The sequence below is a fragment of the Harpia harpyja genome, chromosome 6, assembly GCF_026419915.1.
Source record: "Harpia harpyja isolate bHarHar1 chromosome 6, bHarHar1 primary haplotype, whole genome shotgun sequence".
In the NCBI taxonomy this organism is placed as follows: domain Eukaryota; kingdom Metazoa; phylum Chordata; class Aves; order Accipitriformes; family Accipitridae; genus Harpia; species Harpia harpyja.
This window is the reverse complement of record NC_068945.1, coordinates 55275014-55289867: the sequence shown is the minus strand read 5'-3', so window position 1 is coordinate 55289867 and position 14854 is coordinate 55275014. Positions and strand designations below refer to the sequence as shown.

At 45.9% G+C, this 14854-nt stretch overlaps 1 protein-coding gene across 1 annotated transcript; it reads right to left on the bottom strand.

Annotated features, from left to right (window-relative positions):
* Positions 1 to 775: 775 nt before the first annotated feature.
* CCDC71L (coiled-coil domain containing 71 like) lies at positions 776 to 3091 on the bottom strand. The gene has a single exon (XM_052790264.1). The coding sequence runs from the start codon at positions 2475 to 2477 to the stop codon at positions 1620 to 1622; it is 858 nt and encodes a 285-aa protein (XP_052646224.1). The 5' UTR covers positions 2478 to 3091; the 3' UTR covers positions 776 to 1619.
* Positions 3092 to 14854: the final 11763 nt, after the last annotated feature.

Here is a 14854-nt window from a genome sequence, read left to right as displayed (position 1 = left end):
CACGCTGTCTTATTGCCTCTGTAGGCAGCAGGCAACAAGGAGTCAACAGCCATCAGAAAATAAATTTTAAGAGTCACCAAATCATTCTATAAGCAAGTTGTGAAGTCATTCATTCCACTGCGGAAATTGGTAGGTCAGTCTCATTTGATGGGATACGAGGGACATAAACTGTCTATTACCAAGCATTTCTTATTCCTTTCCCAAGCATAAAAAAAATATTAAAAGAAATATCACATTCTCTCTCATATGCACACCTTTGCTCCTCACGCACCAACTGCGAGGTCTAAGACCTAAGGAAAGCCTTTAATAAACCACTTTAAAAAGAGACTGCCTATCGCACAGAATGACATGGTATTTTTCAGTCAAAATGATCAAGCTACATGATGAATTTTGCATCAGAGTCTACCATGAAACCCAAGAGAGGTTTATAAAAATAATTACGTGCAAGTAATTATGTTAAATATGATTATCCATCATTAATCATCTCACAACCGCAGGATAACAACCAGCGCTATTTTGTTATGAAGCGATCAGCTATCAAGCCTTGCTTTTTGCAGAGAAAGGCACTTCAGTGTGGTATTTGTGGCCTGTAAGCTACTGACTTTTGGCTGTCAGCACCAACATCATATCATAGCTCACCTTCGGACACCTATACATTGCTTTGATGAGCAGTGACATTCTTCACAAACTCTAAGCTTGTTTACATTAAGCGCCTAGATTGTGTACTTCACCCAGGATCCCGTCCCAGTGCGGTTTCATTGAACTGAAACGTCACTTGTTCTTTGACTTTTATTAAGTTCACTTAGGTTGACCAAATGAGCTTCCCTAAAGTAAACAGGGTTATAAAATATCAGGATGATTCTATCTTTAGGTGCTCAATAGAAACAAACATTAGTTCAACTAGAAAACTTTAAAAATGACTTTAGATACAAAAGTGTAACAATTATACTGCGCGATACATTTTTATATATCACTAAGCCCATGAAATTTAAAAAAAAAAAAAAAAGTTTTTGCACCATCAAGAACAGCCACAAGTCCTGAACCTCCATTCTTTACGCATCCTTGATCAGAGTAAACTGAAGCTTGGGAATGCTTGGGATTCAAAATACCCTGAGCACATACTAGTGCAACACCACAACGCATACATAATCCATCAGAAAAGGGGGGAGGGAAGAAAAAAAAAATAGCAAGAATCAGATGGTGCTTTATTATACAAGCATGAAAGTAAGTTCCTTTGGAAAATAACTTCTCGGGTGGACTTCTGGACCAGTGAGGTAGCCCAATGGGAGAGAAAAAAGTGGAAGTGGAACTTGGTCCCCACGCGTGATACCTGCCAGACGGTCCCTCGCGCCTCCCCGCGCCCCGGCGGGGACGGGACAGGACGGGACGCGGCCGAGCCCGGGGCCCCGGTTGCGCGGCGGCCCGGCAGGCCGCCCCCCCCGTGCGGCTGGGGGGCCCGGCCCCCGCCCGAGCGAGCCATAAAGTGCAGCAGCAGAACACGATCCAGACAAAAGCAATGTAAACAGGTGACTGATATCGGTCTCTTTGTCCGCGCCGCGGCGAAGATGAGGCGCCGGCCTTCCCCGCTCCCGCCGCGGGGAGAGGGGCCCCCCGCGGCCTCAGGACGGCGCCACGGGGAAGCGGCGCACCCGCACCACGGGAGACAGGTCCACGCCGAGGATCTGCTGCGCCCGGCGCCGCGCCGCCGCCAGGCTCCGCCGGCTCCAGACGCTGCCCCGCACCCGGATGGTGGGGAAGGTGGTGAGGCGGGGGGTGGCCGCCTTCCAAATCTCCTCCAGCGACTTGCCGCCGAAGGGCTCCCAGGCGGCCCCCTCCGCCGGGCTGCCCCGCTCGCTGTCCGCCTCCTCGCCCGGCGGCTCCAACGCCAACGCCGCCTCCCCCCCGCCGCGGGGGCCGTCGGCCGCCGGTGCCGCGGCCGCTTGCCGCTGCCTCTCCCGGCCCCTCCTGCGGCGGCGCCGCCGCCGCCTCCGCCGCTTGCCGCTGCCACCCGCCGCCGCGGCCCGGCGCTTGGCGTCGGAGGGCGGGAGGCGCCGCTTGCCGGCGCGGCGGCGGGGCCGCTCCGCCGTGGGCGGCGGCGGGTCGGGGACGACGGCGCGGCAGGAGGCGTATCCGTAGACGTCCTTGCTGCGGAGGATGACCGGGGAGAACTCGTGCTTGAGACTGCAGAGGAAGTTCCACAGCTCCGAGTCGGAGCTCATGAACTCCGTGGACTTGGGCATGAAGAGCTTGAGGGCGTCGCCCAGCGCCTTGGTGCCCGCGAAGGAGACCTGTGAGCGCGAGTACACAACTTTCTCCGCCTCCCCTTCCAGCCCCCAGGCGGCGGGCGCCGCTCCGTCTCCGGCTGCCCCCGCCGCCGCCGCCCGGGCTCCCGCGGCCGCCGCCGCGGCGCTCCCCGCCTCTTGGTTCATCTTCCCGGCTCCTCTCTCCAGCGCCGCCTGCTTCCTACTGCGGGTCATGGAGGCAGAGGGACGGGGTGGCGGGGAGAGGCGCCGAGACGCGAGAGCAGAGCAGGAGAGGCGAGGCGCACGAGCGCCCACCGCCTCGCCTCGCCTCCCCTCACCGCACCCCGCCGCCGACGCGCCGCGTAGGGAGCGACGATCGATATCCTGCCGCCCGGCACAAAATGGCGCTTTAAACTCCCAGGCGGGGACTGCGCGCCGGACCACCCTCCCTCCGCGCCTGGCGGTTGGCCCGTTTGAAACACGTCCGGCGGGCCAAGCCCCGCCCCCCGCGCCGTGGAGGCAGCCATTGGGAGGGCGGCGGGCGCCCCGCGGGAGGCCGAGGTGGGGGCGGCGAGGGGGCGGCCGGGAGCTTCCCCTCCCGGGGCGGCGGGAGGTGTCCGCCTGCCGTCAGCGGCGCGGGCGGGGGACGGCGACGGGGAACCCCGGAACGCCACTGGACCGCCTTCCCCCCACCCCCGGTAGGGCGTCCCAGTTAGTGGCCCCTTCCCTCAGGGAACAGCGCGGGGTGCCGGCAGGTCTGGCGCGACCGCTGTGCCGTGTGCTAGCGTCGCGCCTCACTGCGAGGACGAGGTTCTTCACAGGGCGGTGGGCAAAGATGGTTTCTAACGTGAAATGTGTGCAAGTAAGGATTTGGTTGGACGCTTCAATGGGCAGGCTGCCCCGGAGGAAGAGCAAAGACCGAGCGAAACGACAAAAATGGGTAAACAGATGTCGTACAGTGAAGTCCGCCATACAATATTAAATACATCCATCCTGCTGCAGAGGGGTTTTTTTAACACGAACCTGTAGGCCAGTCATTCAACATCGTAAGTCACAGAATCACCAAACTGTTGAGGTTGGAAGGAACCTCTGGAGGTCATCTTGTCGAACCTCCCTGCTCAAGCAGGGCCACCTAGACCAGGTTCCTCAGGACCATGACCAGATGGCTTTTGAGTATCTCCAAGCATGGAGACTCCTCTTTCTGGTGACCAGCGATGGGACACGAGGAAATGGAATGAAGCCGCATCAGGCGAAGTTCAGACTGGACATTAGGAAAAAGTTCACTGAGAAGGGTGGTCAGTCACTGGAACAGGCTCCCCAGGGAAGTGCTCATGGCACCAACCCCGTCAGAGTTCAAGGAGCACCTCAGTGATGCTCTTTGTCATATAGGTTTAGTTTTAGGTAGTCCTGCGAGGAGCAGGGAGTTGGACTCGATGATCCTTATGGGTCCCTTCCAACTCAAGATATTGTATGACTCCACCACTGCTCTGGGCAACCTGTTCCAGTGCTCAGTCACATTCACAGTGCTAAAGGTGTTTCCTGATGTTCAGAGGGAACCTCCTGTGTTTCAGTTTGTGCCCGCTGTCTCTGGTCCTGTCACTGGGCGCCACTGAGAAGAGCCTGGCTCCGTCCTCCTTGCATGCTCCCTACAGGTATTTACATACGTTGCTAAGATCCCCCTGAGCCTTCTCCAGGCGGAACAGTCCCAGCTCTCTCAGCCTTTCCTCATAGGAGAGATGCTCCAGTCCCTCCATCATCTTTGTGCCCCTTCTTTGGATTCTTTCCGGTATGTCCATGTCTCTCTTGTACTGGGGAGCCCAGAACTGGACCCAGCACTCCAGGTGTGGCCTCACCAGCAGTGAATAAAGTGGAAGGATCACCTCCCTCAATCTGCTGTCAGTACTTGCCTAATGCAGCCCAGGATACTCTTCACCTTCTTTGCAGCAAGTTCAACCTGGTGTCCACCAAGACCCCCAGGTCCCTTTCTGCCAAGCTGCTTTCCGTCTGGGTGGCCTCCCACATATATCAGTGTATAGGGTTGTTCCTCCCCAGGTGCAGGACTTTGCACTTCTTGTTGAACTTTATGAGGTTCCTGGCAGCCCATTTCTCCAGCCTGTCAACACTGAAATATTCACAGCATCGTAGGGATTGGCTTCGTATCCCAGCAAAGCATATCCCAAATGAAGTCAAAAAAACTCAGTCTTTGCATTGGTTGAGCCCTTTGTGAGAGTCACCAGCTTGCTGAGTCCACAGTGCCGTTTCTTTCTGCATGGCACTGCTACGCTTGCAGCTTTAGAGCACAATTTTTTCAGCTGCTGTGAAATCCCATGTCCCTCTAGACCATGCTTTCTGATACTTCAGAGATTGCTGTTACAGGGAGAGTGTCTTGTTAGGTTCCCGCATTGTTTCAATTAAACCAGAGCTCTTCCCCGCACCCAGAACAGCAAGGTATCGGCAAGGGCAGAGCTGGTTTAACCTTCCCTACAAATCCTACTCAGGGTTTGATTAAACTCCTAACTAATTACTTTCTCTCAGCATCGGTAAAGGGCAAGGAATAACATTTTTCTTCATAGACAGTCTTTGTTCTGTAATTAATCTTTCAGTTTAAAATAGGGAAATCTTTTATTCTCAACTCATCAAGAACCTAAATTGGAATGTCTAGAAAGCCAGTCAAATAAGAGGCAGAAATTATGCGTGAGAAATTATTCCTTACTGCCGATGGAAATAAATGAATTTTCTTCACAGTATAATTCAGTTTGTGTTCATGGGAAACTCAATAATATTAATCCAAATAACCATTTAAAGTGGATATTAACAAAGCTATTTTAAATCTTCATGGGGACAGTCTCGAGGTGCAGCCATATTCTAAACCAGCTTTATAAATTACCCATTCTTAAAAAAAACCCTTTCCCAAAACGATGGTGTTAGGGCCGTTTTTAATCGGATTCATTTCACAGCGTACTTTAGAGCACAGTCATGCAGGCAGATTGATTTAACTGAGGGAGGTATCCTACCATGCAGAGGACAAGAGCCCGGAGCTGGAAGCGTCAGGGCCAGGCATCTCTTGATCCAGCCGTGCTGCAGTTAGTCACGCTCTTGGCATATGAGTGCCTGGTCGCAGCCATGGGGTGACCACAGCTTAGCAAGAGGCTCATCACCTGCTGGACCACAGGAGATGACCTATGCTCATGTTCTCAGTGGCAGGAGCTCCCACACTCTCAGATTCAGATTTACACTCTCCTTGTAATACCTTACAAAGTCATCTCAAAAAAATCCACGGTAATTGGCTATCTTTTAGTAATTTACAATAGCTCAGTACAGTAAAAATTATGATAATAAAATTAATAATCCTTTGGAAGTGCATAGCTCTTCATTTTAATCGTACTACTTCTTATAAGCATTAATTATCACTCACGGTACTCCTGAGTTGTGTAAGTAAATATTGCCTTTCTTTAACAGATGAATAAAATGAAGAAGTGGATTAAAATGGCTTGACTAAGATGTATAGACTCAATGACTTAATTTTCTGTAGATCTTAATTTCTAACAATCATTATTCTAAAAATACAGTGAATGTCTACATTGGAACAGAGAAGAGAAAAAAAATCTGTAATTTTTCTTCCCAATTATTTGTTAGAATTTCTTTTCTTTATAAAATTCTTCAGAAGGGGGGGGCAAAGTACCAATTGAGAAATTACTGCAGGGACACGTTATTTTCCTAAATAATGCCTTCCTAGTACCAAAAAACCACTGGTAACTGCTAATTATTTTAACTGCTTACAATGTTATCTGTACATATGATCACATCAAATTTTGAGTCCTGCAGATGAAACCTAAAATCCTGGATATTAACTCACACCACTTCTGCTGCTGGGGCTTTTCCCCCAGAATACTCATGCTCTTCTACCCAGATTAGCAAGGATAATTTTACTGTCTAATGCCTTTAAAGATAACCACTCTTTTCTAATACCTTTATCTCTGCTGTTGAGAGGTTGCATTAACTGGCAGCCTGCTTCAGTTAATTTGCCTCCTAAATGTCTTTAGCATAGTTTCAGGAAAGTTTGCGTGACAGTACAAGCATGACTCCACATCCATTTGCAACTAAACTTCAGATGTTACCCAACCCAACAGTCGTCACGTTCCTGGGTCTGAGAAGTGCCCAGACAAGCGTTGGCAAAATTCCTGAAAATACTTTCAAAGAAAGACAAAAGCAAATAATTTACAAGAATAGTCTCTCAATCAGTTATCGGGGAAAAAAAAAAATCATGGAATTGCTGTGTGTAGGAATCGCAGTTACAGTCAAAAAGGGAAATAAGATGTTAGGAATCACTATGAAAGGGATAGAAAGCAGAACAGAAGACAGCATTCTGCTGAATACAAGTCCATTGTGCCTCCACAAATCTTGAATACTGTGCATTTCTAGTCTTACCATCTCTAAAAGGATATAGCAATGATACAAAGAAGGGCAACTAGGATAAGCAGAAATATGGAACAGCTTCTCTGTGAAAAGAGATTAAATAGGCTAAGACTCTTCAGCTTGAAAAAACAGATGGCTGAGGAAGACTATGATAAAGGTTTATAAAACTGTGATAGTACAAAGAAGGCAGATAAGGAATTATGATGTCTTAGTTTTCATAATCCAAGAATGACAGGGAAGCACATGAATCTATAAAGCAGAAATTTTTAAATGACCAAAAAGGCATACTTTTTTTTTTTCAGGTGACTCATAGTTACTCTGTGGAGTTCATTTTTCAACAAAGTTGTGGGTCCCAAAATGGAAAAATGTACCCCAGTACTGAACATAAAGGTGAGCTCATTGAGAAGGGGTTGCAGGCATTACAGAGCACACCATTCAAAATGGTTAGATGTGAATGGAAGAAAAAAAAATATCAAGGGCTGTTGTACATGAAAACCAAGTCTAGCACCTTGGGCTCAGAAAGCTTGTAAGCCAAGGGCTAGGAAAGGAAGGAAGAATACATCAGGGGAGGTAACCCTCAATGTTTGCACCATTCTCACACTCTTTCCCTAACCTTCTGCTTCTGGCCTCTAACAGACAAGGATGCTGGACTAGGTGGACCCTGGAGCTGGCCATCATTGCTGGTTCTGCTCTACAGACCTGTTAGAAGACAGAAGAGTGCCACCACAACAATAAAATGTAGTGTTTCTTTCACGGAGCTTTACTGTTACAACAACTTGCAACAGCCGGAAGAACATATTCTAGAGCTAAAAGGCATTTGCAGGGAAAGACACACAGAGGTTACAGAGTCCATCAGCAGCCAGGAGCCACACTCAGGCAGAAGCCCAGCAAGGATGGAGCCTGCAGTCAAGTGTATTCCACTGGCTCTGATTATTGCATGCTCATTTTTCACTTTGTTCATAGCCTCAATACATATCCTCTTTCAAAATGGTGAGTGACTACATGTGGAGGGGAAGAAAGGATATATTTTTTAAATAAGCCTTTTATTTTTATAGCATTCATTGACAATAATGTTTGGAAGAGGAAAAAAATCTCTAACATTTTAGCAGAAGACTTTGATACATCCAAAAAACCCCTGAAGCAATAGTAAAAATAAAAATACACACAGAAGCATGCTTTGTGTTACAGAAAGCACTCCTAGAAGATATTTTAGCAAAAGCTGTTTAACATTTGTTTCTACATTCTGGGAAGTAATCTGTATGTGATGCACATAATCATGCAAACTGTGCATCACTTATATCATCATTGCCCTGTTATTAATAAATGTTGATAATAGCTGTACTGGTGGTCACTACAGTTTTGAGGGTCGATAATGGTCACTTAGTCTAAAACGTCAAGAAGTCCTTGGTTTTATATATCCAAAGTGAAAACTTTCCTTGCTAATCCTGTTTTTATTTCATCTTATTTTTTTCTCTCATTCCCTTCAGTTCACCTAAGCCATCTGTTTAACGACCCATGTTGGCTTTGACTATATTATACTCCCAAATCTGCTGTCTTTTCTACCCATAAAGTAGTTCACCTCATGTTAACTTTACTATAGACAAAGTAGCAGTACTTTAACCACTGTGCCATCTTTGGAAAGCCAGTGTGAAGTGAGAGACATGGTGGTAGCCCCACTGTGTTTTCTTCACCAATTAAGCTGGCAAAGTGAGAAATCAAATGGGGGGAAGTACTGTAGATTAGAGCATGCAGGTTTTGGAAACTGAATATGCTAGACCAGGAGGAAAAAATCCCAACATTCTTATTCTAGAATAAATGCTTTCACAAATGAGATTATTTCAGAGTATCTATTCCACTTTCTTTTCTGTTCCCACCTATTTTATTCTAGGACAGCTTCCAAGTGGAGCTTCAGAAGGAGGATGCAGCTCTGCAGGTCTCAGGCTGCAGGGAGTGCCTGGGGCCTCTCGCTGAGGTGGGGGCAGCAGGAGGTGGTCTTTTAGCCCGCAGGAGTTGTGCCATTGTTGAGAATCTGTGTCACCAGCTAAAGGAGCTGTGAGAAGATGTCACCAGACTGTGAAGCAACATAAGAAAAAATGTTTTTACTGTAAGGGTGATTGTACATTCGATCAGGTCGCTCAGAGAGGTTGTGGAGTCTCCACCCTTGGAGATGTTCAGAAACCTAGTGGACACAGTCCTGAGCACCCTGCTCTAGCTGACCCTGCTTTGAACAGTGGGGTTGGATTAGATGATCTGCAGAGGTTCCTGCCAACCTCCACAATTCCGTCCTTCTGTGATTCCACTGATTGAGAAAAGTCAAACCCTTTCTTTTTTTTTTTTTTTCTTTTTATCTTCTTTTTTAATTCTGTTTTCTGCTGGTATAATTTATGCTGGAACATTCTCCTTCTTCTATTTCTTCAGTCACTTTCTGTCTAAAATATGTTTCCTACTGCACATCCTTTAAATGATAATCCTTATTTATAAACCAGAAAGATGATCTGCACTACTTTCCAATACAGGACCAAATTGGTATATTTTCAGTTGAAACTGTATTATCAAAGGTGTAAAATGGGTCAGTCTAGTAGTGCTTTCTGAATATAATTCCAACATAGGAAATATGTTGCTCAAGAACATGGTTCTCACACATCACAGACCACATCATCTTGTAATATTGATCACACTGTTTCCTGAGGCACTCTATTTAAAGTACTGAGACGGTTAAAACAAACGTGAATTTCATTCACTTGTCTCAAACCAGACAATTTTAAAAGCCTACTAGCAATTATTTAATAACCTTATTAATTAAATCTTACTTCTTGATACCAAGTGTTGCTGATCATGTCAATTCAAGAATTCTTTTCATGATACACTCCAGCCTGTGCTTCCATTTTGCTTCCTACCAGATTTGTGCATTATCAGATGAGCTGACAGTACAAATTCACTCCAGAACAGTGGGAGCACGCAATTGATTTTTTTGTTGAACTTGCCACAGGATACCATGCAATGTTTATATTGGATTTCTGTTTTATGCTGGCCTAGGGAGGACACGATACGTGATCCAGCATAAAGTCCATGGAGAGAAAGCTACCCTTCAAAAGGCTTTGAACAAATTAGAGCGAGGGAGCTGCTACTAGCTCAGCTTTGTATGTCATATGGATGTGGCTTTATTAAATGGATACTTAGAGCAGCTTTACTGCATCACCGGACCACGTCTTAGTCAGTCTCGCTCTTACTCGTTCTCCTTGTCCACATGAGCCTTGCAAACCTTCCTGCCCGCTGTGTTTCTTTTAATGGAAAGTGATAGAAACCGGTCCTTTTTCAGGTCGTCGCTGGCACTTTCACAGGGCAGGGGAGCGTGAGCTGCGGACGGCTCAGGTGGAAGAGGGTCTTGATCTCTCTCTTCCAGTGAATGTTGTAAGCACTCAGTTATTATGTAGATGTTGGCTGTTAGCTTTAACACCTCCTCTTGAATCTCTCTTTTGTTCTCTGAGTTAGGCGTGGGCTCCAAAAGCCTGGAAGCCTTGCCTCCGCGCTCCTCGGTTCCTCCTGCTGAGGGAGAGACCTCTGTCCCCGCTGCGGGCGGGCGGGCGGCGGCGGCGGCGCTTGGGTGGCCTCGGGGAACAGCACCGGGAGCCGCCACGGGAGACCTGGCTTGGGGAGCACCGGCGGTGCCGGCTCTCTTAAAATGAGCTGAATTCCTTTACTAAACTGAGATCCTGCCTCGACTTAAAACCTGCTAGAAGTCTGCCCACGTTACTTTTAGTTGGATCATTTTCTATTCCTTGAACGTATTTCGGATGTTACTCAATGCAATTCTAGTTCAAAACGCCTGAATTGAGAGTTATATCACCTTCCCAGAATATTCTAATAATTTATAGTTTGGTAATACTTGGTTGACAGTATTCTTTATAATCCATTTAAAATTATTGTGAATTCACGTCAGCACATAATAAATATCTAAACTGGATAATTTGAACACATTAATTATTTTGACCGTTTTCGAGAATCTTGTTATAAAGAAAGAATAAAAATAGATTGATAATACCTAGAGAACTCGGCTTTTAGATTGTACGTTTTAAAATGAAAGAAAAGATTCTCCGTAGCTGTAGATACTCTTCATTTCAGTACAGACACACTGACTGATACTAGCTGAGGTTTTGACCCCATACGTGATCTGCATTATTATAAAGTCTCTCCTCAAAAGACAATAATATTCAAGGCAAGTTCATCCTCGGTGAACCTACAATGGCTCCAGGTGGATGAGTAGCTCATTTACCGGTATTTTAAAATTATCTTTCAGAAATGCAGTGAATTACTTAATGTGTTTATTCTCACAGAGGCATATACATATTACGAACGCTATCAACCAGCAATTGCAGTAAATATTTTCCAAAATATACAAGTGCCCCAAACTTCCATTATAAAGTGAAAAAGTCGTCAAAGTTAACAAATCGTCTATATTCGATCCCCATTCCCCTCAGCTACCTTCGGAAGGCTCCTCCAAATAAGAAATGGTAGTGGTTTAATCTTTTACTAATTTCATTAAACCCATGCTAAGCCCTAGTGCAGTCACTCGCTCCGGTTTGTGTGTGGCGTGTTTCAGTTTATACCGGCTCCTATTCCATTTAAGTTCAATGAGCCGTCTTTGCTCACATTTAAGAGTACTCACATTAGGCTTAGCACTGCTTTAATAAAAGCCACCTAATTAAGCCAGAATTTTCACTGTACATTAGCATTCTCTTACATCAGCATTTTGAGTCCTACGGTTTTGACACTAGGAGCCTAAAGTTGAAGTCCCAATGCGTTGTCTGGAGGGAGCTGCTCAGTGCTTAACATTTGCAATTCATGGCCTGAGCCATTAATTATTCCTTTGCATGCAAGAAGAACTGCAAATGTCCCATCACTTTGGAAAAAGTGGTCATTATTTAGAAGGGTAAATGAAGATGCCAGAGGCTAACCTCAAATCCTGTCTGAAACAAAGACCGGCATCTTTAATCTCTGGACTGTACCAATGGATTGGACATATTGTAACAGAAAAATACCACATTTATTCTCAGCATTACATATTACATGCCCTAGATCTATTTTTGCTTTCATATTCCTCATATTCTCCATTCCTTTTCTAGATTCTTCCTAATCCAAATTCTTCCTGATCGTCCCTCCCTGACTGAAAGCTGAATCACTGAAATTCCTGCTCATTTGCTTCCTGCCAAAATGAGCTGGTATTTCCAAAAGCACCCTTCCTCCCAGTGACTAATATGTTACAATACAGGTTTGCTTTGCTTGCTGCGTGTTCTGTTTTGTCCCGCAATGGTTATAGAATTAAACAATTTAGTTACAAAGTGAATAAGACAATATGCAGATCTTGATATGTACATGGCACGTCTGTGACAATAGCAAAGGAAAAACAAATCAGGAAAGAAACAATAGAAAAAAACTGGAAAGCTGAGACTCCAGGACTGATGTAAAAATTGTCGATAATGAAGAAAATGAAAATGATTGCCTGATACAATCTGCATTTGCATAAAATTTGGAGGAAAAAAATAAACCTACAGTCTATCTCACCACGGCAGAGACTATAGAATGGTTTTCCCCAGTGACAGGTGTTTCCTAGCAGAAAGCTTTTGTGCCAGGAAAGGTTAAAACACATGAAGATGGAGAGTTGGCCAATTACAGAAAAGTGGAAGGATTAGAAAGGGATTACAAAATGAGCAGAGAAAGACAAGTAGATTGCAAGGAACTGGCTCACCTGATGGCAAACTAAATCAGACACATTTTAAATTGCTAAAGTGTCTGATGCAGGCTAGCTGTCAGGGTGAATACAGGCATTTAATCCATTTATCTCCACTGATTTTAGAAGAATTTTATGAATAGTTTAGATGAGAGTCCTCTGGGAGTCCTGATTAAACTGAAATTAATTCTGTCACAGGTGTAGATAAGTTTTCAGTCAAAACCAATAGTTTCTTTCAGCCAGTCTCTTCTTTAAATTAATGTCCATTGGTTATGTGATACCCAGAGCAGAAGTGGAGAGATCTGTAGCAAAAACAAATTGGTCATTGCTAAATCAGTTCATCTCCTGTGCAGCCTTCTCCAGTCCCTCCTCATGGACTATCTTCCCATACATTAGCTTTCCTAGAAGTCACTGATCACTTCATATATGTGTTCAAATCCTTATTTACTTCCACTTTGAACAACATCTCCAGGTTCTGATCCAGAGATCCACCATTTAGTTATGGCCAGTAAAAAAGGCATTATTTTCATCACTATGCCATGTGCTGATATTAAAAAAGAATGAACCTAGAAAAACTAGGTAAAAGACTTCTCACTGGGAAACCATTCAGATATACAGCTGCTAGTACAGACTAGAGCTACTGGTTATCTGGCATATCCATGTTTGACTTCTAACTCCTCCATCATCACTTTTCAACCCAGTTCCCTCAAACTATGGCTAACATAGTGTAGGATTCCTGTAGTACAGGTCGTTGGCACTACTGCATTTTGTAGAGCTGCCTAATATTGCACTGGTAGAAAAACATGATCCATGGTCTCCCAAAACTGTTTTAAGCCCTGAGCTGTTACCTACTTTGGATTTATCACCAAAATAACTATTCTGAAAATCCCGAGGTCTGCGGCAAGATGAAATATTTTTGAAATTTTGAAAATACCTTCAGGATAAAAAACCTCTTTCCTGCCCAAGCTCAGTTGACATGAAAATATACTTCACCATGTCTAACAGTTTCTGCATTTGAAATGAAGAGCTCTGTAAGACGACAGGAATGGTCTCGAGGGCAGCACGGGCAGGCTGTTCCACCAGGGAAGACGTGGAGGCCAGGAGCTGAGGGCGACAGCAATGCGGGCAGGAGCACTGCCTCACCAATGAGGCGTTGGGAAGCTGAGTCAGTGAGTCCAGATCAGGAGCGGGTCTGGAGGCAGTGACGAGAGTCAGCCTCAGGCCACCGATCAGCCGGGAAGTCTGTTGTGATGAAGCAGGACTGAGACCAAGCCAGGGAGTCAAGCCAAGCCAGGGAATCAAGCCAAGCCAGGGAGTCAAGGTCCAGGTCAGAACGAGAAGGTACGAGGGGAGGTGCAGACACAGCTGCTACGCAGCTGCGAGGTAGCGCAAGCGGCACCAGGCGAAAGGGCATTAACTTAAAAGCAGCTCCCAAGGGAAGGAGGGGCAGGCCCTCTCTCTTCATTGCCTTCACAACAGCTCTTACCAGTGAAGAGGCTGTGCTTGACTCAGCCAGCCAAACTCCTTGGAGCTGGGGGAGGCACTGAGGGCTCTGACAGTGGCGTTAGACTGAAGTTAGTGGGATAGACTGAAGGTCTGTCTGTGATAGTGGCCAGCTGTGGAAAAGAACTGGCTTCACCCTCTTTGTTTTGCTTTGTAGGCCAGGCACTCTCACTGAACAAGAAGCTCTGTTCCTAGCTGTCTTTGTATTTTCTTCTCCCCTCACACCCAAGTAAAGAGAGGTAGAAACAAGGAGGAAAAGAACCAGCACCACTATGGCTGCAGCCCTCAGTGTTCCCACCACCAGCGTCAACACTGTGAGAACTGCCACCACCATCTTCTGAAGTTTTATCTCCCATTGTGTTTGGGAAGAGCCAAGGGCTCTGCAACTACTGCTGCACCCAACACCTTAGTACAGCAAAACCTACAAGTCATTGCCTGAAGAAATAGCTCCCACCATTCCCAAATTTTCCTCTGTGTCCCCAAGGGCTATTGGGCTCAGCCTTATTTTCTTAAGCATATCACCACCCTTCTCAGCTACTGCTTCTCCTGTTCTTCCACCTATTGCCTCCTTTTTTAGCACAAACAAAAGCCATTCACCTTTCATTTCCCCTCTCTATATTGCTTCTTTTGCATGCAGTTCCTCCCGCTCTCAATCTGTTTTCATTTTCTTCTTTGCCTTTTTTTTTCATTTTTCTTTCATCTGTCACCAAACCATGTCATTCCTTTCCACCTGCCTACAGGCAAAGGGTGACTTGCATTGTATCAGAGTGCACCTCTTGGCTCCTGTCACTTGACATGGTTAGGTGGTGGTATTGGTGGAGGTTCAGCTAGCACTGGTAACAGAAGTGGTACAAATTCAGCTGCAAGGTGAAAATTGTGTAGTGCTGTGGTGGTGCCCCTCTTTTCCTTCTCTGTGCAAGTGTTGTGAGGGTGCAAGAAAAAAACTCCAGTCTACTCGTACATG

Coding starts and splice junctions, on each gene's coding strand:
- CCDC71L (XM_052790264.1), bottom strand. CDS start 2,477: ATGACCCGCAGTAGGAAGCAGGCGGCGCTGGAGAGAGGAGCCGGGAAG.